We start from the raw sequence: 25,846 nt of genomic DNA, 5'->3' as shown, positions 1-25,846 counted from the left end.
AAATGACAATATTTCAGTTATTGTATACAACATACACGTTTAGAAATTTTGGTCAATGTTACTGCTTTAAAATCAATATAGCAAGCAGTATTTAGGTCAAAAAGACCATCTTTTGACGGGAGAGTACTTATGATATATCCATACATAAATCTGCATGACTGCAGCCATCAGTGCAAGGCAAACCTACTCAAATGCATAAAGTCACTGAAATGTCAATTACCTGTTACACTGACCCATTTTTGGTGGAAGAGTGATGCATTCATCAAAGGTAGCAATACAAAAAACTATATGGTCCTGCAGCCAGATGTGCATTAGAAACTGACCAAAGTGAACAACAAAAATGCAGCCAGATGTGCATTAGAAACTGACCAAAGTGAAAAACAAAATTGCAACCAAATGTGCATTAGAAACCGACAAAAGTGAAATCCAAAGTGTGACAGATAAATATATTAAGTTTGAGCTCATTCTTAGTCAGGCACTAAATGCAGTAGTCGAATTGTTTACTAAGTTCCTATTACTCTGAATAGGGTTATGACTGAGAAAGCCTGCCCTGAAATTACGACTGAATACATTTAATGTGTACTAACATTTTTACCTCTTGTTTCATAAAAGCCATGCATAGTCCCAAGTCCTCCACATATTATTCATGACCTTGACCCTAATGTATGATATTTACTAAATTTTGTCCTATTCAGTTACACATTTCAGACATGAAATCTTTAGTAATTTTGTACATTTTGTCTTTTTCTAACACCTGAGCTGGTAATTATTAAACTGTTACATGTAAGAAACCTTGAACCATACATTCAACTGTACTAAATAATCTTGAATACAGTTGAGTTAAATTTAACAAAGTGAAATGTAAATGAGTGGACTAAAATGCAATGTATTGCACTAGACAGAGTGGAATGGACCTCATCTACACATTACATGTCTGGACTGTGCCTGTGTATTGTCAACATGTCATTTCCCTGTTTAAAAGCAAACCCATTGAAACAGGAACCAGTCAAGAAATCAAATCTTACAGTGACAGACAAAAGTGACGAACAAGGTCAATTAATGAATTCAAGTCTTACCCCTCTTCATCTACCACTGGAACTTGGTCAAAGCACTCTTTGTTCAGAATCTCCAGTGTCTCTTGGATGGTGACATTTGGGGTTACAGTCAAAGGAGCCCTCAACTCCAGGGCACTTACATGTAAGTTCGACCACCTGCAAGCAAAAGTTATAACAAGTATTTCACAGAATGCTCTTTATGAACTGCAAAGCCGTGGCATAATCCAAAAGCCTTTAAAAGTAGGTCATTATGGCCTACATTTGATACATCAAGTTTTATGAGTACATTTACTGTCAGAAAAACTAAGCTAAATGCAAAAATGTAACAAAATTATGGGATCCAGAAAACTAACTCACCAATAGTGATTATTTCCAATCTCAGAAATACTTAGCTAAATGTAACAAAAGTGATGCATTACTGGCTGAATAGAATTTCCAGGAACTCCTATCAAGACCAATTCTTCCTCTTCCACGTTGAATGTTGAAAGTCTCTGATGTTCTTCAGTGATAATGTGATATTCAAACTAACTGCCTTGGTGACCATACTGGATGTCAGAATGGCACCAATATTCATTGACAGACATCATTACATGTTTTTTGATGAAACATCATGCTGATTTGGCTATCCATTTGGAAGAAGAAGAAATAACAATATTTTCAAGATGGTCAACATGGTAGTCATAATGAGGGTATGTTAGCATTGTTTTCTTTAAGGACCTACTAAACACCCTAAGATCTAATCTTTTAAAAATGAACCCTATGTCAAAATACCTATCCAACTGAGAGAAGGACAGATAACAATATTTTCAAGATGACCACCATGTTGGCAATACTCAGTATCAGATTGACACCATCTAAATTCAGGGCCAACAAGGTATCTTAAGAATTCTGGTAAAATTCTCCATGACAATACAACTTTCCATTTTGAAAGCATAATAAAAAGATAAGTTTTTAAAGATGCCTGCCATGATGGCCGTATTTGATACAAATTTGCTCCATTTCCATTTAGCCCATTTCATGCAGACGTCAGTGAACTTCGTAATTTGCTCAGGATTTTTGATCACGTGGCGGGTGGTCAGCTGACCGTAATAGGTGGTGGGCAAAATATGGCTAATGCTTCAGCATCAGCATCAACTTCTGTAACTACTTCAACATCGTATATGCATATTCAACAGCGATGCTGCCGCAGATATTGACGAAATTTCATATTGGAACCATCCTGTCTTAGTTTCTGGAAACCAGGGCGGATTTCAAACCCATACGAGAGAGTAGTTTTGAGCTGTTTACATCTGGACATGTACATGTAAGTAAGGAAACGGTGTTGAAGTAAACAAATCTAATCCTGGCAATCAAAGAGCAAGTTGTTCAAACTATTTCTGTGCATCCAAAATGTCACTATAATAAAATGCTTTTCGTATGAGTTTATCAGATTTGTTTTTGAAAGTCTGTGGATAATTTACATATAAATTTCAATCATTTAATTAATTTTATTTCTAAATATTTCTAAACAACAATGGACGCCATTTGTTTATGTACATGTACCCACCAGCATTTGATTGGCTGGAGTATAAAGTAACTCGGGAGGTTATTCGGAAAATTACGGAGCAACTCGGTTAAATTCGGTATGAAATGGGCTATTAGATATCACAAGACATCTTGTGGTGAAAACACAATGTCAATTTGACCAATCATCGGGTAGTGATAAGAAGATTTTCTGGAGGTCAGATTGACACCATTTTCATCTATGATCAGGGAGACAAGAATTCTTTCAGTTAAAACTGCATGTTGAAATGAACATATATTCTTGAGAACCAGTGATAAGACTTTAAATATGGTTAATGTGTGTCAGCCATATTGGAGGTCAGATCTGCACCATTTTCATTGCAAGCAACTAGTCATCACAAGAAGTACTATGGTAAAAGCCCTATGTAAATAAAACTTTTTGTTCAGCAGGTGTAGTAATAATAAGAATTTCAACAGGTCTGCTGTGTTGGCTATTACTGGACATAAGATCAGCACCATTTTCATTTAGAAGCAACTAGACTTCATAAAAGTCTAACATCAAAAACCCTATGTTAATAAGACCATCAATTCTGGAAGAATAACAAAAAGATTTTCAAGATGGTCACTGTCATGGTTGTATTGGACATGAACTTGGAACCATTTTCATTCAGGACCAACTATACATCATAAGAAATATTCTGGTGAAAAGCCTAAGTCAATATAACTTTCAGTTCAGGCACAGTAGCAATAACAAAATTTTTAAGGCATCTGCTGTGGTCGTCAGATCAGTGCCATTTTCATTAAGGACCATCAATACAATATAAAAAGTCTTTTAGCGAAAACCCCATGTAGATATGACTATTCATTCAGTAGGAACAGCGATAACAAAATTTTCAAGATGGTCACCATTGTTAACATATTGGATGTGCTAGCAGCACTATTTTCACAAATTTAAAATAAATTTCTGTACAAGTGCTGAAAGAAAGCTTACACTTGAGAACCTAAAATGTGGGGTTTTCTTTCACATACAAAGTTGTGTGACTAATTGCAATGTCACATTTCTTCAACAGAACCCGCGAATAAAAAGGATAATTGAGATGAACATAGTACATAAATTGTAAAACATACTGGCAGATCATTAAAGATAGGTCACATGTCCTAACTTAGCAAAGGTAGTATAGTACAAGGTTTTACGAAAAATCAGGATGAGAGATATGCCTCTAAAAGAAAAAATATAATAGCTTAAAATAAATAATGATGCTGATAAAACATCATTTAAGGCTAAAAGCTATATTAAGCTATCCTTTATTTTCCTGCATGAGCTACAAGTAATAAGGTACTTAAACCAGATTTGTACAAATATGTTAGCAATCACATCTCAGAACTTGAAAATCATTAGCTGTGCTGAACTATTAAGTTTCTTTATATTAATAAATAATTCAATCATATTTCCTTGTAGACTTGCCATGTACTAAAATTGTGTATTCCTTGTAGTGTGTCACAAACCTATTCAATTCTCAGCACTAGTAAAATTTATTTTTTAAAAATGAACTTGAAGTCAAAGCCCTAACATAAGGTTGAAATTAAAGATCACATTAGCATTGATTTGTCTGTGGAAACAGCAAGAACCCTTTCCCAAACCATAACCATAGGAGTGAAAAACAAATTGGGTGAGGCCTGTGTTTTTTCAAGACTATAAGCAAATCTCCATCCACGGCAGATAAAGACTCCAGCCAAAAAGAGTGATGCAAGTGCCACCGAATTACACAAAAAAAAAGAAAGAAAAATTATGCAGTAAACCATGTCAGTACTTTTAATTTTTAGACAATGCAATAATACTTGCACTTGAGAAAATGCAGATTTGCAGTTGTTGTAGTGTTTAATGCCATTTTTCAGCACAAGATTGGCTATACATGGCGGCCAATATAAATGGTGGAGGAAGAACCTGGGAAAACTCCGAAAAGAACCACCGACCCGTGAGAAGCTAATGGCAAGTTTTCTCACATACCCACAATGGCTGAACCCAAGACTCGACACCCACACAGAGGTGAAATGGCAATAATCCATTGTTGCTGTTGTTGTTGTAGGGTTTAACGCCATTTTTCAGCACACGATAGGCTATACATGGCGGCCAGTATTAATGGTGGAGGAAGAACCCGGTAAATCCCTGGAAAGAACCACCGACCCTCAAGAAGCTACTGGCAAGCTTTCTCACATACCCACACTGGCCGAATCCGAGACTCGAACCCACGCAGACAGAGACGAGATGGCAGTGATCCGTAACGGAGAGCGCTTTAGACCACTCGGCCACTCGGGGCCCCTGCATATTTATACTAAAGAATGTACATGTATTGAGGAGAATTAAAACAAATCACAACACAACATCTTTATTAAATGTAATGGAAAATGGACAAAACAGAAATTTGTACTTGTGAGTTTACCGTAAGGTTTAATGTCAGGCAAATTATATGTGATATCCATGTGTACAAGTCAGATCCAACAGCAGATCTGTCTTAATTGCCCTAACAAATCTATGTCTATGATGTTTGTTAGGAGTAATCAGTAGAACAAAAAGCATCGGTCCTGATCTGTTGGCACACTACATGATGTCAGATCAGGATCTATGTTGCTAAGCATGTAAACTGATGACAGTGACACACACACACGCATGTATGAATACATGCACACACACACACACACACACACATTTGTACATGCACACACATACATGGCACAGCAACACAAGTAGGTTATTTAGTGCTAAGGCAACTGGAATTGTGTCTTACGAAATAAATATCATGGCCAAATTTGATGGTTGAATTCAAACTCATACCCTTCCAGTTTTAAGACACCATGCTTCCTGTAATTTTAATTTGTCCATGCAGAAGCTATTCATTTTGACAGCACACTTACTATGTGCTGAAGGCTGTAATGGAAGTATTCACTCCAAGAGAAAGTCAAGCATGTGTCCTTTAACTTCACTGTGTACAGACTGAATATTGCTGTCTGAAAAATTTGCCACGTCTTCCTGATGAAGACGTATGCATGTTAACTGAAGTGCTGTAATTGATCTGTTTTAAAAACCAAGGACCATACATACAATATGGATGTGTTTCCTCTGGGATCTATGCAATTAACATTATTGATATAACTGCAAAGGTGTAATATTGTGTACTGGTCCAGGTATACAAGACCATTTGTTTTTATAATAACCAGTTGAACTGGTCTTGGCCTCTTTAGACTAGTGGCATGTGCAGCTGATGAAAAGACAGACAAACAGATTAAATTCCCAAACCTGATGCAGACTTTATCTTTCCTCCTGTTACAACTTTGGGCTTGCCTGCCTCTCAGTAGCTCATGATCCAGTTCAGAATGGGTTTTCACTACTTTCTCTGACAGGTAAATCTGGATGACATTTGAGGACAATTTTCAAGGTAAAGGGGAAGGAAGGAAGCAGTCTAAGTAAATTAGGTCATTTGCTAACCAGCCTAGCTGGTCTGATCCTTTCAGTCTAGTAGTACGAGCATCTGACTGTGAGACAGATGAATTAGATTTGATTCCTAACTGCAACATTTGGACTTTTGTCTCCTCTCCACTTGCAATTGTTACACAAGTGTAAATAAAATGTGCTTCAATACTGACATGATGTACGAAGAAAAGCAAAAAGTAAATTACAGTGAATTCAGTTTTTTTTTGATTACCAATTTTTTGTGAAGTACCAGTACCAATATTCATGGGGTACCAATTTTTGTGAGGTATCATCCTTGATAAAAACTATGAATCTAACAAACACAATGAACAATGATTCTTTTGTAGAAACAAAGGCCCCATTAACCAATCCAGGAAATAAAAAGTACAGATGACAAAAATTATACTCATAATTATAAATGAATTCACTGTAATTAAAAAGATAACAAGAAGATAGCATCAAACAAAGGTAAGTGATCAGGTTTCCTACAAGTTAGCTCTATATACAAAAAAACTGTGAATAGCAAAACAAAATTAAAAATAGATTAGCTTGAACTACTCACCATGATTCAACACTAAAAGTGAAAAGAACACATTGAAAAATCTAATATATTTCATAGAATAAAGAGTTGTAATGGTGGTCTCATTTTAATGACACAATAAAAATGGCCATATACACAACTATCACCAAATTCTTGAACTAGAAATATATTTATGGAACACAAATACTCCATCTTGAAAATAAACTAATATAAAATTTAACTGGGTATGGATGGTCAAAGCAAAAATGTATTCCCCTAACACATTCACAGTGGGGAAAAAATAACAAATTGCTCCCCAGGTGGCACTCTTGTTTCTCAAAACACTACTACCATTGCTAGTCAAAATCTGAAACTTTCTAGCTGAAATGCATGCTCTTGTTGGTACCTAAATTTGCAAGAGGAATAGAAAGCCATGTAAACCTTCAGCCTATTATAATAGCACTGTTATTGTCAAGTTTTCAGATTCTGTGTGTGTGATTTGGATTTTTAACATAGCTTTAACAATTTTTCAGTTATATCGCTACAACGTCTGCAGTGTGACAGTTTACAGTGATGTCTAGCACTGGGGCATCATGCCGCAGACATGTGGCATGATGTCCCACCCAGTCACATTATCCTGACACCAGGCCGACCAGTCCTAACATTAACCTCTTAATGCTGAGTGCCAAGCGAGGCAGCTGTTAGTGCCATTTTTGTAAGTCATTGGTATGACTTGGCCGGGGATTGAACCCATGACCTCACGCATCCGAGGCAGATGCTCTAACCAAAAGGCCACCAGAGCCAGATTCTGTTGCCAAGATTAATGCTAAAATAACTGAAGTGACAACTCAAATAAGGAGGCTCAGGCATTGTTTTGATACATTACTGGAAAGCAGTTTTGAAAATCGTAGAATAAGGCTTACTGATGTCATTTTACTACCTTGATCCAAGATCAAGGTTATTACCTTCTTAATGCTTCGTACCACCAGAGTTCATTTAATCTGAAGCAATTTTGTGATTTTGATAGAAAATGTGGGTATTACGTTTATGGATTTATCATTTGGTTGTAGTAGTTGTAGGGTTTAACGCCATTTTTCAGCACATGATAGGCTATACATGGCAGCCAGTATTAATGGTGGAGGAAGAACCCGGGAAAACCCACAGAAAGAAACACCAACCCACGAGAAGCTACTGGCAAGCTTTCTCACATACCCACATTGGCTGAATCTGAGACTCGAACCCACACAGACAGGTGAGATGGCAGTGATCCGTAACGGAGAGCGCTTTAGACCACTTGGGGCCCTCATTTATCATTTAGAATAAAAACCATAAAATATGGAGTCGTGATTTGTATATTCCTATAAAATATTATATGGACATTATTTTCTATGCTTTCTAAAGCAGATAGGCAATGGATACTGCAATAATTACTTATTAATTGCTAACAATATCATAAACGCAGAGATCTGATTCAATGAAGTTGCTAACCACTATCAAAACAAAGTTCTTGAAGATTATGGATTAGGCACTAATACAAAGTCAATGACAGCAATTCAAGCTTTTGTCAAACTAAGCTTCTGGCCTTTCCATAAAAAGAATAACAGTTTCACTTTCTCAGCTATCACAATGCTGTTGACTCAGTGGGCAGAAAGTAGGAAACTTGTGAATTTTGTAGTACAGTGATAAATCCATTTAATTACCCATGAAAATGCTTGGTTTCTATGGCAATCAAGTTGCAAAATATGATATAAATTTAATGTGATTTACAGTATAATATAAATGTGCAATTTTCATGGGGTAAAGATTATCATGGGCATAAATTTCATGGGATACCAATTTTTTGGATTTTGTGGTTCCTACAAACACAAATTTAATGTGATGTAATTTGGATTTTTAGCATCTCTTTAAAAAAATTTCAGTCATACTGCCACAATGATTACAGTATGGCAGTTTACAGTGATGTATAGCACTGGGGCATCATGAAGGGTCCCACCCAGTCACATTATCCTGACACCAGGCCGACCAGTCCTATCATTAACCTCTTAATACTGAACACCTAGCGAGACAGCTGTTAGTACCATTTTTATAAGTTGTTGATAAAACTCGGCTGAGGTTCTAATCTGCAACCTCCTGCATCCGAGGTGGATGCTCTAACCACTAAGCCACCAGAGAGGTCAACAAAAATTAAAAATCACAATGAAGATGCGAAAAAAAAGGACTACTTCCCAAATCCATGAAGTTAAGTAATGACAAAATTGTCATTTTTCAGAGAAAATAAAAAAAAAATTGATTCAAATGAAAACAAATGAGTTCTCCATTTTTTAATACAGTTGACCTGCATGATGAATATAAACTTTTGGAAGGTTGTTCCCTGCAAATCTATATTATATAATTATTTATCATTGTTTCATTCTTTACTTTTCACTACCAGTAGCTTGATTCAGTTAATAAAAATATGACTGGTTGCCAGTATAAACATTGTTACACATGAAACCACTTCAAGCAAATGTGACAGTTATGGTTTTGAGAAACCATGACCTCTGCTTTATCTCAATTAAAAATACATCAGTCGATCAGTAAATTCATTGGCATTGTGCAACAAAACAGACCCATTATCCTCGCAGCATTGTGTGATACAGATTAAGGATAGTGGTAGTTATTGTTCAACAGCTAATAAACCTCTTTGCTTTGTAAACAACTAAATAACACTGTTTGTGGGTGCTAAATTTCTGGTAAATCAAGTAACCTTTAACCAAATCCAGGTGGCTGGCTTTTATTTCCAAAGCCGTCAAAGAAATCCCCGAAAAATAAATGATCTTTATTTAAGAACAACACGATATTAATCACGCTGACTCGAATACTGCAACTAGCGCATTAATTACCCTTCCTTGGCCTGCATATAACACAAACCCCTATGGAGCCTCTCACTATTAAGACTAACCATCATACATGGTTCTACTCTCAATACCAAAATGTTTCTGTCATAAATAACTTCTGAATCATAATTCCTAATTCTTTGTATTTACTGGGTGGTTTGTTTTCATATGTTATTTACACATAAATAAATCTCAATGGCATTTATAAGGTAGTTGTGGTTTTTTTGTAAGGTAGATTTTAATAATCGTTGATTAGCAAAGGATTAAACACTGGATTATGAGATTAGTAACATGGTCATTCTTTTGGAAAATACACATAAAATCATGCCTCTATGGCTGCATTTTCTGGTGAATTGACATATATCACAGGGACAAAAATAGTCAGGTAATGCCTGTTTTCCATTCTTATCCTATCCATAAAGTTAGAAAAAATACTTTATTCACATCATGACAGCACATTATCTATGAGATATATCTCATTATTAGGCATATGATTGGCTATCTATAAAAAACAATATACACTAGTAGTCAACAAGAAAAGTTAAAAATCCTAAATTTTTCACTTATCTTTCGATAACCTGACCTCTGTTCTTCTATGATTTTATATTTTCCTAAATTGGCTTTGATGCAAGTATATATAGTATATAAGATTTTAAAAACCTTTATTTAAATTTTTAAAACTTGTCCAGCAATGTTGAACAGATTAATGTGTGGATGTATGCGCAATCAGATGTTGTGTCCATCGTTAGTTTATTAATTAGCTTGTGTTCTCATTTCAAATGATCATTAAATTCTCAATAGTTGTCAGTCAACATTGCTGCTGAGTTAGTAGAGTTATTCTTTTTCCTCATCCTCCTGATTTCACAATGTAGTCTTTAGACATAAAACTCTTTAACCTTGTCTAAGTATGTACATGTAATTTTCATACACTTCTCTCACATTTCCCCATTAATATAAAAAAGTACCTGAAATGAAATAAAATTAAAATTCTTTGTGATAGTGGTCATTCAATATGACTGGGTTCTTTGCATTTAAGAATTTTTTGTCAAATTTTTTTTTCTTCACATTTTTTTCTCATTAAAATTGGGTTCAGCAGATCTTATCAAAAATAAATTCGGTTGCAAGTCAAGTTATCTGGGTACAAATTAACAAGGTAGCGGTTTACTAATGCTCCCCATCTTACCAAGTTTTGGAGGAATCCGAGTCTTTGTCTTGTTCCAAGAAATCTCTCTGACTCATCCAGTCATCACTCAGAAACTTGGACCTGCAAAAGCAAATGTATACAGCTTCATCTTGACTCCTGTCTATAATTGCTTATAAGCGGAGTCCAACTGCAAACTGCACAGACCCAGATCTGCCATCACATAATGTGCCAGGAGATCTGGGTCTGTGCAGTGTGTTAGGAGTAATCAGTAGAACAAACGACATAGACCCTGATCTGCGGGCACATTATGCTATGACAGATCAGGATCATTGTTGTTTGCAGTTTGACTTTGCTTAGAAGCAAGTACATATTGTAACCTGTATCAAGCTGTGAATAGTAACCTTTATCATATATGAAGCAGTGACCGAGAAAAGCAGTGAAGATTATCATACACAGGAGAAAAAAGTGCAGTGTCCCTTTTTGTGAATATAGTAACTATCACTGCATTGCTGATGCTGAGCAGGCACTTTCAGAAGCGAAAAGCATTGACCATGCTTTTAATCTTCAAAGTGCTTATGCACCAAAGGTTTTCCTCTGGACTTTGACAGTGATGAAGCAAGGCAATAGATGAGCACCACAACCATGTGCATGGGCATCTGTACAGTTGGTCATTCCTGGTTTGGAAGAATTGAGAGGTACCTGTGCTTACAGAGAATCATGGTTATGTCATTGACAGAGGAAAGATTTTACTTTGGTTGTGATCTGAATGTCATGATCTGAAAGGAAGAAAAATCGGGCACTTGCTATGTGTATTTGATGATGCCACCTAGATATGCTGCTGTCATCACAGATGAAGTCAACCAGAAGTGATAAATGACACAGTTCACGACCTTGGTAAAATGACTAATGAAGAGTGCAAAAATGAAACACACAAAAATGACAAGCTCTTCCATGGAAATGAACAACTGAAACTTATGGCACAAGGCATTAATGAAGGTATAAACTTATATTACTCTCTTCAGGGACTGCCTGATCTAATGGTCATTGCCACATTGAGATTGGCTATGAATCTGTTAAGCCCAATATCACAGGTTACAGCAAGCTATTTTGCTCGCCTTTGCCACCAGGAACATACAAGAATCCAACCTACTGGCAATCTCCACTTCCCACTGGGTCAATAAGAGGGTAAATTCTTTCTCCAACACAAGAGTACTTTTCGGGATTAGCTGGAACATTTGTCAAGAACAAAAAGTTGGAAGTGAGAAGGCAGCGATAAAAGAAATTAACTACTTGGATTACACATTCAGTGTCTGGAAACAGATTGATCCAAGTCTGTCAAAATAGAAGTCTGGTGCCACCTAGAATGTTAACAGTGACTTGGGTGGTGAGTCAATGATGTCTGCTTTGAGGCTTGGAAGGAGAAACAGGGCTTTTTTTTCTTGTGTGTTAGAAACATTTCTTTGCTGTTGTTGAAGCTGCTGGTAAAACCAGAAGAAATATTACCAATTGGACTTAGCTTGCTTCTCCTGCTGGTGGTGATTGTCCTGATGTCGTAATGGTGATTAACACTACCAAAAATTGGGAATTTAGAGCAAGCTGCAGTGGTAGTTCCTGTGCAACCTGTTTTCCCACTTCTTCAATACAACCTACAGGCAATACTGAATAGACAAACTTTACAGATGACAGTGCTGCCATATGGTGTGGTATCAGTGATGGTGTTTGAAGAAAAGCATTCAAACATTACTACACTGAGGTTGCATGATGCTGTAATGCATTTGTGTGATGAGATGCCTGGTTGATCACTTAAGATATCTGAAAAAGCAGATTCCCATGCATCCAGAAGCAAAGACGCTGCCACTGTATTTCTATCCATTTTCAATGTTGCTTGGAATTCCCAATGACTGTCTTTATAAAACAGAAGGGAGGTCCTTTTAACTACCACAATATCTTTGTCAACATTCAGAATGTTAATCTGGCAAAGAATGAAGCTGGTAGCTGACAACCCCAAAAAGAAAGGTTGTAGAATGTCCTCCATCGCATATCTACTCAAATAAGTTATTAACAATTTTCTTGATCTTGAGCAAGTGTTTAAAAAAAAGGAAGGATGGATGATCGCTACATCCACTTAAGTTTTAAATTTCCGGCAATGACATGGCTGTGTGAATATTCACCAAGATACAGAATACAGTTAATGTCTTCCAATACTGCTGATAAACTGGCACTATAGTTGGGTCCAGAATCTAAATTTGCTCAACTTCGTTCCCTTCACACACATAGGCAGAGAAGTTGGATCAATGATGGCTGTATGCTGGTATAAGCCAACTAAAGGATTAATGTACTGGGGGGGGGCGGGGAATGGCCAGAAATGGAACTGTGTAATTAATAACGGGCCAACAGACTAAAAATATTCATACTCTCCTGTAGTAACTAAAAGATGATGATATGATTTGCTTTTTTTGTCCAGGCTCCCTTTTACCACAGACCTCTGATCCAGAGGTAGAACAGATGGCCACTGGTAACAGTCTCCTATGCTACAGGCTGGCACAAACCCCATGTGCAAAAAGACAAACAGTCTTCATGATTCATCTCAGCTGATGAAAGGTGGAACAGAAACTCTCCTGATTCAAGCATTTCTAATGAAGTCTGCCCAGTAATCCTCTCCATATGCAAGTCAAAAAGTGGACGAGAAAAAAGCAAAGTATTTCCTACCAGAACAGTGAGTCCTTCATGTAATTTCCTAGAAATTATAGTCACCACTGGCAAAGGTATGTGAATCTTGGCAGTTGGAAGGGCTGGGCTGCACTGCCCACAATACTATAACTACTGATTCCGTGCCAGGATGATAATTCAGAATCTCTGTCCCCAATGACTTTGATCGCACCTGCTTCATTACTGAGTTATTTTCTGCTCATGCTGTGCAGATACTTCAAGGATTAGAGGAAGATCAAACGGTACATGGCAGTCATGTGTTATGCATAGCTTTCAAGACCTTGAATCTCTTACACTTGGTGCATTTAGTTGTCAATGTTCTTAAACAACAATGAGAATGTGACCAAGACACTAACCAGAACAAGACGCAGAATTGTAAGTAAACATCAATTCACAAACAGAAGCACATTTACAACAAATGACAACATACTTATTAGTGTGGAGGAAAATCCAAAAGTCACAGTGACCTAATCTTGTTACTTTCCTTGAGCTGCATCTACATATACATTTTTATATGTAAAAGAAATGGGATCCAATATATTGAGGATGTAATAAATGAATAATTGAAAATACAAAAGTCACTAAATGAAAATTGGTCTGTGATCCAGTTTTGCATATCATTGGGTTAGCCTACTTGAGATGCAACCATCCACCAAGTTTCATGAGTATGAGTGAAATAGGGTCTAATATATTGAGGGACTAATGAATAAACAAATGAAAACACAAACCACATAAACATGAAAATCGGGTTACACTGATCTGATTTTGATATGGTAGTATTACTCAGATTTATATGCATCCACATATCAAGTTTCATAAGTGTAGGTGAAATAGGGTCTAATATACGGAGGGTGTAGTTGACATTAAACTAGTTCTGGAATGGAGTTATTTCTTTTAAGATCCATCTCCGTACCAATTTCACAGACATTGAGGGTGTAAGAAATGTAAAACTGAAAATACTAAAGTCACTCTATCATGAGTCACTGATTCCAAGATTTGGTGGTTGAATTACTTTCTTTCAGAAACATCCACATACGAATATTCATAACTGTAGATGAAATATGGTACAAGATAATGAGGGTGCAACAAAATGGAGAGCTGGGAAAAAAGGCATTCAAGTGTGAAGATCGGGTCACATTGACTTAGATATAGTTGACTTACTCTCCCTAAATGAATTAACATACCAAATTTCACAAGTGTTGGTTTAATAGGGTCATATATATTGAGAGTTTAATGAAAGAACAAAAGAACTGCTGAAAATAGTCTTTCAAGAGTGAAAATTATCACAGTGCTTAGTTTTGATGATGCAGACTTATTATCCTTGAAAATTATCACCATATAATATTTCAAAAGTGTGAGTGTTGTTGTTGTGGGGTTTAACGCCATTTTTCAGCACAAGATAGGCTATACATGGCGGCCAGTATAACTGGTGGAAGAAGAACCTTGGGAAGAACCACCAACCTATGAGAAGCTACTGGCAAGCTTTCTCAAGTACCCTTGTTAGCCGAGCCTGAGACTCAAACCCATGCAAACAGAGGTGAGGTGGCAGTGGTCTGTAATGGTGAGCACTTTAGACCACTTGGACACACGGGGCCCCTAAAGTGTGAATGAAACAGCGTACAAGATATCCAGGTGTATTGATGTGTGTGATGCGATTTGGATTCTTAACGTAGCTTTAACAATTTTTCCGTCATATCACTACGATGTCTGCAATGTGGTAGTTTATAGCGATGTCTAGCACTGAGGCATCATGCCGCAGACATGTAGCATGATATCCCATCCAGTCTCATTATCCTGACACCAGGCCGACCAGTGCTAACACTAACCTTGTAATGCTGAACGCCAAGTGAGGCAGCTGTTAGTACCATTTTTGTAAGTCTTTGGTATGACTTGGCCGGGGATCGAACCCACGACCTCCCACATCCAAGGCGGACGCTCTAACCACTAGGCCACCAGAGCGGTCCAGGTGTATTGAACAGAAAGTTGAAAATATTCATGTCACATAAGTCACCCAAATATAAAAGTTAGGTCAATGACTTTAAGTATGTCCAATTTACTATCCATGTAATACTTATTTCAAAATGCATCTATATATCTAATTTTGTAAGAGTAGTTGGAATGGGGTCTAACATGCTGAGGGTACAAGAAATGGAAAACTGAATATACTTGTTGTTGTTGTGTTTAACGCCATTTTTCAGCACATGACAGGCTATACATGGCAGCCAGTATTAATGGTATAGGAAGAACCCGGGAAAACCCTGGAAAGAACCACCAACCCATGAGAAGCTACTGGCAAGCTTTCTCACATACCGACATTGGCTGAATCTGAGACTCGAACCCACGCAGGCAGAGGTGAGATGGCAGTGATCCGTAACGGAGAGCGCTTAAGACCACTCGGCCACTAGGCCCCCCCCCAATGAAGATGCTAAAGACACTCAAGTTAGAAAATTGGGTCACAGATGCCTAGATTTTGTATAGCTGAGTTACTTTCTTTCAGATCCAAGATCTTCATAAATGAATATTTGAAAATGCAAAAGTCACTCAATGTGAAAATTAGGTTACAGTGACCTAATTTTAGCATGGTGGACTAGCTCTTCATGCAGTATATCAACATACAAAATTAAATATCCATAGGTGAAATAGGGTTCAAGATACTGCAGGTGTAATGAATGGAAAGCTGAAAACACTAAAGTCACTCAAGCATGAAAATTAGCTCAGTAAATTTTAGTATAGCTGAGTTACTTTCCCCATAATGCATCAACATATCAATTATCACGAAATAGTGCATATAATATTGTAAGTACAATCAACTAATGAATAGCAAATGCATGCATAAACAAACAGATGACGAGGCAAAATGTCATGTCCCTCTTAATGATTAAAAACTGAACATTCAAATATTTACAAACTAGCCAAAAATAAGAGAAAATATCTAAATGATCACATGAAACAGGCACAATACTAATGGCACTTGCAAAGAAATAAGATTATAAAACATTCAATGTTCTGATACAAAAAAATGGAAAGGTTAAAGACTAGGTTTCTAATGACTGAAAAATGTGAAAAATTATGATCAAAATTGAAAGAAAAAAGTTAACAGAAGCTTAGAAAAGATATAAAGAATTATTAAAATGCCAACTAGGGAACAGAACGCAAAGAAAAAGCAAGAAGGTTAACAAGTTAGGGGTTAGAGAGGAGGAGTGGAACAGGTATCAAATTACCTGTTCAAAGCAGAAGTTTGAAACTGACAAATATTTTCAATATGGCCAGCCACCCAACAGTTACAGGGGAGGTAATTACAGCAATCTGCTGGATGAGTTCCTTCCTATAGATACTATTCATAATGTTTATAACTAACAGGAAGTCTATATGTTATATTGACAGGAAAGGTGTGGTAATAGAGAGGTGGCCAGATAGAGGGTATTACAATATCCCTAATGCTTTTTAAACACACATGAGGAAAATAATGTCATAAAATGAAATGACGTCAGGAAGGTTGATGTTTAACAATGGAATGAACCTGTAAAAATCTGTAAAAGGCAGACTTACATATAATTCCTGACAGAGTCTGGGAAAATCACAACAACTCTCTGTCCTTCCTTTAGTCCAAAATCCTTGGCTGCCTTCAATGCACAGTACATTGCTGAACCACTGCTGCCACCTAAAGTAGCAAAATTTAAAAAAAACATGGTAAATAGAGCAACGAATGATAGATGAACTAGATGTTGGTTGGCAAGACCTTAAACCGAGGAGCTTGTGTGGGGAAAGCAAAGTCATGAGAATGTCACAGGACATAATTACTCTTAATATGGAATGCTGTAAATACTATACTTTCAAGATTTCATCAACTTCGAGGTGCATGATAAACTTGGTGCAAATCCAGCATTTCTTAGTAAAGGTATGCCGTAGAAACCAAAGTAGGATATGCAATTAATGGCCACAAATCTTCTCAATTTTTATATGGAATGCTGGAAATTAAATTCATTCACGGTAACATTAGTATAAAACTGGATGTAAAATTTGGTTGAAATCAAACACTTTGGTAAAGTAATGAGCAGAAATCAGTTTGAAGGATGGCTAGTCTGTAGAGGAACAAACTCCTTCAGGATTTCTTAATATAAAGCCCTATACCAAATGTGGCTGAAAACCAACAAACCTATGTAAAGTTGCTGCAGTTGTCAAAGTTAGAAGGATGGGCAATCAGGAGGCATAATTTGGAGTGTTGGCAACACATTCAAGGTTTTAAAGCCACATACCAAATTTGGTTGAAATCAAACAAACCTTGGTCAAGTTATGCTGTGGAAAACTGTCATGAAGAATAGGCCATAAAGGGACATAACTCTTGTAAATGGAGGTGTGGAAACATGAAAATTTAAGTCATTAAAACAACCCTTGGTAAAACTGAAGATGAGTAATTGGAAAAATTAATGTAAATGACATCATGAAATGACAAAAATTAAAGTCATTGGACAGCTCATAATTATAGAGTTGCATATAAAATTAGACATGCTGCATATAAAATCAGACATAATCCATCAAACCTTAGCAAAGTTATGCCGCATAATCCAAAGTGAGGAGGATTGGTACACAGGGGGCATAACTCCTGTAATTAGGTCATGGAATGTTGGATATTGCATTAATTTAAGGTCTCATCAACATAAAGCCACATTCCAAAAACCAGGCTGAAATCCAGCAAACATTATGCTGCAGAAACCAGTAATAAGAATGAAATCAAGGGGTAAACAAACTTAAGTAAAAGTGTTGCTGCAGAAACCAATCAGAAGAGTGGAATCAGGAGGCATAACTACCATTAATTATGTCATGGAACGTGGGATATAAAACTCATTCAAGGTTTCATCAGTACATAGCTGCATGCCAAATCTGGCAGCAATCCATCAATTCTTGGGAAAATTAAACAAAAGTGGTGGGTGGGTGGGGAGATCTGGATACATATTTCCTCTAAAAGACTGTAGAGAAGGATGGAAATCTAACTCTTGGCAGGGTTCGTCAAATGTGATTAAAATCCAACAGTTCTTTAATAAGTAATCTTGCAGACACCAAATTGTTGGTGAATGGTTGTGCTGACAGAGAACACTATTTTTACTGATGAAAGCCTAATAGATTAAGTTAAATAAAATAAAAAAAATTATATCCAGGCAAGCACTTAAAAAAAACACAACAATAATTGCATGCTTAGTTCTCTTTTAAGGAGACTGAGATTCAAGTGCCTTCAACGTAGGCAAGTTTCTTTTTTAATCATAAAGTAACAACCTTGTACATTCCTACCTTTAATTATAGTATCCTCACACCATCCTATTTGTTGATACCCACCCACTCCAATGATTTTAAAAACAGATGGCATCTTGGATATAAAAAATACACAAAAACTTTCATTCACATATTTATAAGTTAGATTGTGTCCCAAACAGTCAACTTATTGTCATTTTGAAAGAAAAGTGAATTTCTTTTGCAACAGAGCCACCATATTTGCTTGGGTCTGTTTATGTTTAAATGAACAGATGTGATGTAATTAACCATCTTGGAAAATCTAAATAATGATGTACATTTTCAAACTGCATCTCTTTGAGCACATGTATACAAGAATTCATCTTATGTATTTGTTCAGTTTGTTTTAGAAATATTACATTTAGTCATTGTAACTACTGATTACTCAAGAAACCAGAAATGGACTCTGAGCAGTCTATTTCATTGTTTCCATTTGTATTTTCCATTGCATTAAAATACCAATAATCTGACAGTGATAGGGACCCTTGGCATCAAATAGATTATAAATTATAAATAAATGAAATGAAATGACTAGGTTCTTTACATTTTTTATATCCTTGATGCTTTTTTGTTTGTTAAAATCAGTAGGGGGTTACAAACGGAAGGTTAAGTGATAACTATAATTTTGACTTATTTAGCCCTTCTATTAAAAATAAGCACATACATTTATATAAATTATCAAACATGTTTTACTTTGTCCATTAAGAATAACGTCAAAAAATTTTCCATAAGAAATTTCTGCAAAACAAATGTGAACTGTAATATTTCAGTAACCAAAGATGCAAATGGTGGTTAAACTAACGTGCTTTGAACTTTAGCTATAAAAATATAAGATTTGCTAATGTGCTATGTACTGTAAATAGGAATTTAAAACATTTGCAACCTGTTACTATTCAAGAACATAAGGCCCTAGTAAGCCTGAAACTGCTTGTTTGCCTGACACTAGCCAAATAGCCCATGTAATCTGGCATGGTAATCTGGGTAACTTGGATGTTTGTGTGTGTGTGTGTGTGTGTGTGTGTGTGTGCGTGATTTGGATTTTTTTAATGCAGCTTCAGCCATATCACTACAATGTTTGCAGTGTGACAGTTTATAGTGATGTCTAGCAATGGGGCATCATGCCACAAACATGTAGCATGATGTTCCATCCAGTCACATTATCCTGACACCAGGCCAACCAGTCCTAACACTAATCTCTTAATGCTGAGCACCACACGAGGCAGCTGCAAGTACCATTTTTGTAAGTCTTGGTATGACTTGCCGGGGATTGATCCGAAAAAACCCCGCATCCGAGGCGGACACTCTAACCACTAGGCCCCGGAGCGGTCAAATATTGTTAAATTATTCTGTAGGAAAAGCAGCCATCTTCTGATAGTGAAACTGCATTCAATGTGCATGCTTTAAAGGCATACATGGCATAATGCTGTCTTTCAAATTTGGTCAAATTAAAAAAGTGGTTTTTTTAATCTATAGAGCAACTTGCACTCTCTGTCTTTAATATATATGCTGGTACATCAAATTTCAAGTCAAATTTAAAAACCGTTTCTTACCACATAGAAGTCCTTCTTGTCTGATTAGTTTTCTGGCCATTTGTAGTGATTCCTTATCATCTGACTTGTACCATTTATCCACTACCTGGAAAATCAATGAAAGCTATTCAATCAAAAAAGTACATTTGCTTAAACATCATTTTTCAATGATTAAAAAAACCCAACAAATACTGAATAAGCATTACATTATTCTGCACCTCAAATAAAAAGTGGCGTTATGATGCCAAAGTTCACAAAAGTACAAATTTAAAGACATAGCTGATGGGATCCCACTTTGGAAACACAAAAAAAACCTTCTCTTTCCATGAAATAAGTACCAACAAAAATATAATTTTCACTAAAGCATGAAAAGTTATACCAATGAAAATAAATGAATTTGCAGTACTCTAAAATATTGTAATTGAGTAACCCCAACTTAGCATATATGCTTCAGAATAATTAATTCTGCATTTTATACTTGCCAATAACCAGCCTTGATATAATAATGCTGCTTCAAATATTGTATGCATGTGCATTAAATTGGAATATAATAGAATTATTTCATAGAATTAGGTATTTTTAGTAGTACTATCAGATTTGGAAGAGTTATATTGAGAGGACTGATTCTTTTATTTAATTAAATCATTCACTGGAATTACAGTACTCCAACATTTGTTTAAAGACTATTTAGATATATAACAGCTGTAAATTCATTTAAAGACTATTTGGACTTATAACTTTCATGGGGTTACTGTGAATTATTTAAAGACCTTTTGGGATTATAACATACTGATTCTTCTGTATTGCTGATACATCATTACAACACAGACTATCATTTGGAATACTTTTGAAACTCATTCAGATTACTCTAAACTTTTGGAAGGGAAAGACCACTTAGGACTTTAGGAATTCATTCACTATTTTGTAAGTGACTTTTAATTGTTTCACTTTGTATTGTATGGAAATAAATTAATATTTTCAATCATACAAATTTTGTAGGTTTTGTTCTTTCTTGTTACTTAGTTTAAGACCATATTGTCATAACAATCCCTCCATATAAAGGATAACTATTCATAAAGGACAATTAAAACATGAAACCATTTTGTCTAGCCTTTCAAAACCCATGGAGAGAAAGAGGTATTCATCTTACATAAATTATATTTTTTTGGGACATCTGTCACCAGCAATAAAGCCCAGGAGTGCTCAATGAATTCTTTGAGACACATGTCACAAAAAATAAAGCACAGGAGTGCTCAATGAATTCTTAGAGACACATGTCACCAAAAATAAAGCACAGGAGTGCTCAATGAATTCTTAGAGACATGTATCACCAATAATAAAGCCATGGAGTGCTGAGCCAATTCTTAAGCAAGAAGCCCAAATTATTTAATTACCAGATCAACAAAGTGTAATCTGTGTACACAAACCTAACTCCCCATGATTTCTTAAAGTGTCATGGTACTGTGATCTTATCAATCTGTATGTCACTGGTGCTATTTCCTCCAACAGTTTTAAACACACATTCACAAAACCTGCAGCTATGGTTCAAATTTCGCAATGACCTGGGAGTGGGGTGGGGAAGGGTAAATGAAGAGGCCCAAACTGGGTACGTTACTGAGATTTGTAAGTGTGGATACATGATTTACATAATATTTCAAGTTTATTTTTCATTCTAGAATTGTAGCAATGACTTGAAAGGCACTATCTATTTCATTAAACAAATACATGGTTGAATCATACAACTTGAAAAGAGCTATTTCACCATATCAATACATTTTGGAACCATAGCAATGACCTGGAAAGAGCATATAAATAAATCTTTCAGTGTTGCTATTTTTTTACATAACGCTTAGGAATTACTGTATTATAATTTATTTTCATGGGACTCAATTTTAATGGCTAAAAAAAGACATTTTTTTATCTAATGGTATTTTATTTCATGCATTAACCTCTAAAAAGACCCCAAATAAATACAAAAGAGCAAAATTATGTCGACAAAACATGTCAGTCACTTCAATGGTTAAAATGATACAAACACTTTCAAGTGCACAAATTAAACACCTGTCAAAATCAATCACTTATATTCAACATCAAAGGGAGCCAATGTGGCCTGCAGTACTAAGCTAATTGGTTATTAGAGTACATGATCTCTTCCTTAAAACAGTCCATACAGCTGTACCATTCGTTACTTGGTATTAATACAGGCTTAAGAGCAGTCAACTTTGATCCACATTGGTTTAATAAATGTCATCATTCTGATTGTGAGCTAAATGCACAATGAATTGCTATTACTGAATGCAATTAACAAGCAGTGTCAACATTTGATGCATTCGGAGTCTATAAAAGTGCAAGGTGCTAACTAAACTGAAATAACAGTGGATCACTCCTTTGCTTGAGATTGCCTCATGTAAAAACCAACTTACTTGACTTTAAACTTTATCAATCAAGCAAAATAAGTCAAAGATGGGACCTAATTATCTCTGGCTCTGAGAATGCTGGCAGCATTTATTCCAACAATTTCAGGATTATTTACTGGACAAATATTTATTTGTACCAGCAGACTTAATTGACATGATGTCCAAGCTACAAAATGATTTAAGTATGAGTTTCAATACTCATCTTTAATTAGTGTACATACATACTATTTCATTATTAGTAAAGGTGTTTCAAAACATACTTCTTGTATCTTACAGTTCATTGGGAATAAGCATGCATGGATAAAATGAGAAATGCTTTGATGAGGATTTAAATATTTTGACAACAGCTTAACTTGAATAAAAAAATTATTTTTGAAAAAGTAACAAATGTAATTTTCATATACTAGTATCATTTATTATTCTTTCTTCCTTATCAATAATACTTGTGTTTGAATATCTTATGGTTTTTCTCATTTCTCTTTATTATTATGTTGCAACATATTTTGTGCAGTGGGTTGAAATTATTGCTACTGGATGCTGCATAGAAGTGTGCACTGAAGCAATATAAAATACAGAATAGTACTATTTTTAAGAAAAGAAATGGTTAAAATAAAATAAACTCGTGCATGTTTATCAGGTTGCAGAAATGACATAAGTTTATCAAATAGCTTTGTTGATCTCTAGGAATGAAACACAATAAGAAACGGGGGTTTGCTTATTTATCATAGCTGGCTATCTTTTCATTGGGTCCTTAAAGTCATGGCTCCGGGCAGCAACAAAATGCAATGAAAATTAGTGATACTACGGTATTTTAAACTGCAACACTGAAAACAGCTATTTACTTTATGAAACAGACACCTATTTTCTGGTTATTATTTCTTAATCATAAAATCCTTTCTCTAAATAAATTTACCTTTTTCACTTCTATAAAAATAAGAGGATACATGTCCATTAGTAACAAACTGTGGTTCCTTGTAAAGAACATTATCATTGTAATTAAACTGTGGTTCCCTGTAAAGAACATTTACATTGTAATTAAACTGTGGTTCCCCGTAAAGAACATTTACATTGTAATTAAACTGTGGTTCCCTGTAAAGAACATTTACATTGTAATTAAACTGTGGTTCCCTGTAAAGAACATTATCATTGTAATTAAACTGTGGTTCCCTGTAAAGAACATTATCATTAAAATTAAACTGTGGTTCCCTGTAAAGAACATTATCATTGTAATTAAACTGTGGTTCCTCATAAAGAACATTTACACTGTAATTAAACTGTGGTTCCCTGTAAAGAACATTTACAATGTAATTAAAATGTGGTTCCCCGTAAAGAACATTATCATTGTAATTAAACTGTGGTTCCCTGTAAAGAACATTTACATTGTAATTAAACTGTGGTTCCCCGTAAAGAACATTTACACTGTAATTAAACTGTGGTTCCCTGTAAAGAACATTTACACTGTAATTAAAATGTGGTTCCCCGTAAAGAACATTTACATTGTAATTAAACTGTGGTTCCCCATAAAGAACATTTACACTGTAATTAAACTGTGGTTCCCTGTAAAGAACATTTACATTGTAATTAAACTGTGGTTCCCTGTAAAGAACATTTACATTGTAATTAAACTGTGGTTCCCTGTAAAGAACATTTACACTGTAATTAAACTGTGGTTCCCTGTAAAGAACATTATCATTGTAATTAAACTGTGGTTCCCCATAAAGAATATTTACATTGTAATTAAACTGTGGTTCCCCGTAAAGAACATTTACACTGTAATTAAACTGTGGTTCCCCATAAAGAACATTTACACTATAATTAAACTGTGGTTCCCTGTAAAGAACATTATCATTGTAATTAAACTGTGGTTCCCCATAAAGAACATTTACATTGTAATTAAACTGAACACCCACAAAATGCAGCATGGTGCAGCAAGCCTTACCGATCTATCCAACACAGTTGGTATAAAGTCATAACCTATACCCTCCACTTCATAAAATGTAACATCTGATTTGTTCAGCTCATCGGGCTCTGCAAGGACTGAACCCTGGGGATCAATTGCTATGATCTACAAAGATAATAAAACTTAACATTATATCTGATATAACTCTACATAACATTCAAGACTTTTCATACATTCTAAATTTGGATGAATTCTGCAAAGTTCATGACAAGAAACTTTAAATTTAATCAATGAAAAACTGAAAAACTGGAAGTGGCAAGGGGAGGTAATGGACAAGAAATTAATGCAGACTGTCATCTCCATTTGTCTCTGAGATAGAAATCATAAATTTTCATCTTCATTTGCTACGACTTACTTCAGAGGTAACATGATTATATCCTAAAGCTAATGTGATCTGAGAATGCATTTCAAAGATAGAAAATGTCAAAAAATTATACCTGAAAACAAATTCCCCTCAAATAATGCAATTACTTGTACACTCAAAATAATAAGGTGTTGGAATGAATATGTCAAGGACAGGGATTCACAAATATACCAAAAGATGAAGTAAATCTTTTGTGTTCTTTGCTTAAGGAGTGTGCATTTCAAGTTATATCAAGTATATGTGGCAAAAGGTTTATCTTATTCAGGCAGCAGCAAAACATTTTTTTCTCAATCACTTGTTCTTCGTGGTTGATAAAAATCAGCATAGATAAAAAGACATAACCCCCACCAACACCCCCCCACTAGGTTTCTTTTATGAATTCCCAGGAGCTGGTAATATGTTCATATCACAATGAGAAATAATTTAAAATCATAATTACTACTTTTACAGACTTACTAAACAAAAACAATTCGCAACTGGTCTCATTTCTCCAACAAAATAATATACCAAGACCACCAATGCCAATCACCATAGATAACTTTATGACCTAAAAGAGTATGTGTATAAGGAAGAGTTAATGCCCCTGTACAAGATAAAAATATGACTCGCAGATATGAACATGTATACTATAAATCATTGTTAACAAAATCATGAATACAGTATGTTCCATTCAAATATAACAATACACTAAAATTCTATTTCAGATTAGTAAAAAGAAACATGATTCATAATAGCTCTATGAAATTTACCTTGCAGTTTGGGCATTTTTCCTTGATCTTACGCCCTATTCCAGTCACAGTACCTCCAGTCCCTGCTCCAATAACAACCATGTCAACTTTTCCTAGAACAGAAATCAAACATAAGATCTGAGAAATAAAAGCTGATGAACATTTAAAAATATCACATGATCAAATTGTCAATAAAAGTAAAGTAATAAGCCAATAAGCCTGTTACAAAGTGGCTGAAAAATTAATTAACTGAGTGAAAGCTTTTAATAGTAAACATTCTGATATT

The 25,846-nt window shown here is 35.4% G+C and overlaps 1 protein-coding gene across 2 annotated transcripts in view; it reads right to left on the bottom strand.

The window, feature by feature from the left end:
• LOC149794301 (cystathionine beta-synthase-like) overlaps positions 1–25,846 on the bottom strand; it is a 73,880-nt gene that overhangs the window by 19,657 nt on the left and 28,377 nt on the right. Inside the window, exons 8-14 of one of the 2 annotated variants that reach the window (XM_089968458.1) lie at positions 25,582–25,673; positions 24,448–24,573; positions 20,113–20,197; positions 16,826–16,937; positions 10,607–10,687; positions 6,590–6,601; positions 1,077–1,211 (exon numbers count right to left, since the gene is read on the bottom strand). In XM_089968458.1, the coding sequence (XP_089824584.1) occupies positions 1,077–1,211; positions 6,590–6,601; positions 10,607–10,687; positions 16,826–16,937; positions 20,113–20,197; positions 24,448–24,573; positions 25,582–25,673 (643 nt within the window). The remainder of the gene's footprint in view (positions 1–1,076; positions 1,212–6,589; positions 6,602–10,606; positions 10,688–16,825; positions 16,938–20,112; positions 20,198–24,447; positions 24,574–25,581; positions 25,674–25,846) is intronic. The other variant, XM_089968459.1, reaches the window with a different exon arrangement.

This window comes from Sinohyriopsis cumingii, chromosome 8, assembly GCF_028554795.1.
Source record: "Sinohyriopsis cumingii isolate HCF-2022 chromosome 8, ASM2855479v2, whole genome shotgun sequence".
In the NCBI taxonomy this organism is placed as follows: domain Eukaryota; kingdom Metazoa; phylum Mollusca; class Bivalvia; order Unionida; family Unionidae; genus Sinohyriopsis; species Sinohyriopsis cumingii.
Note: the sequence above shows the minus strand (reverse complement) of the source record. Positions and strands in the feature narration are given on the sequence as shown.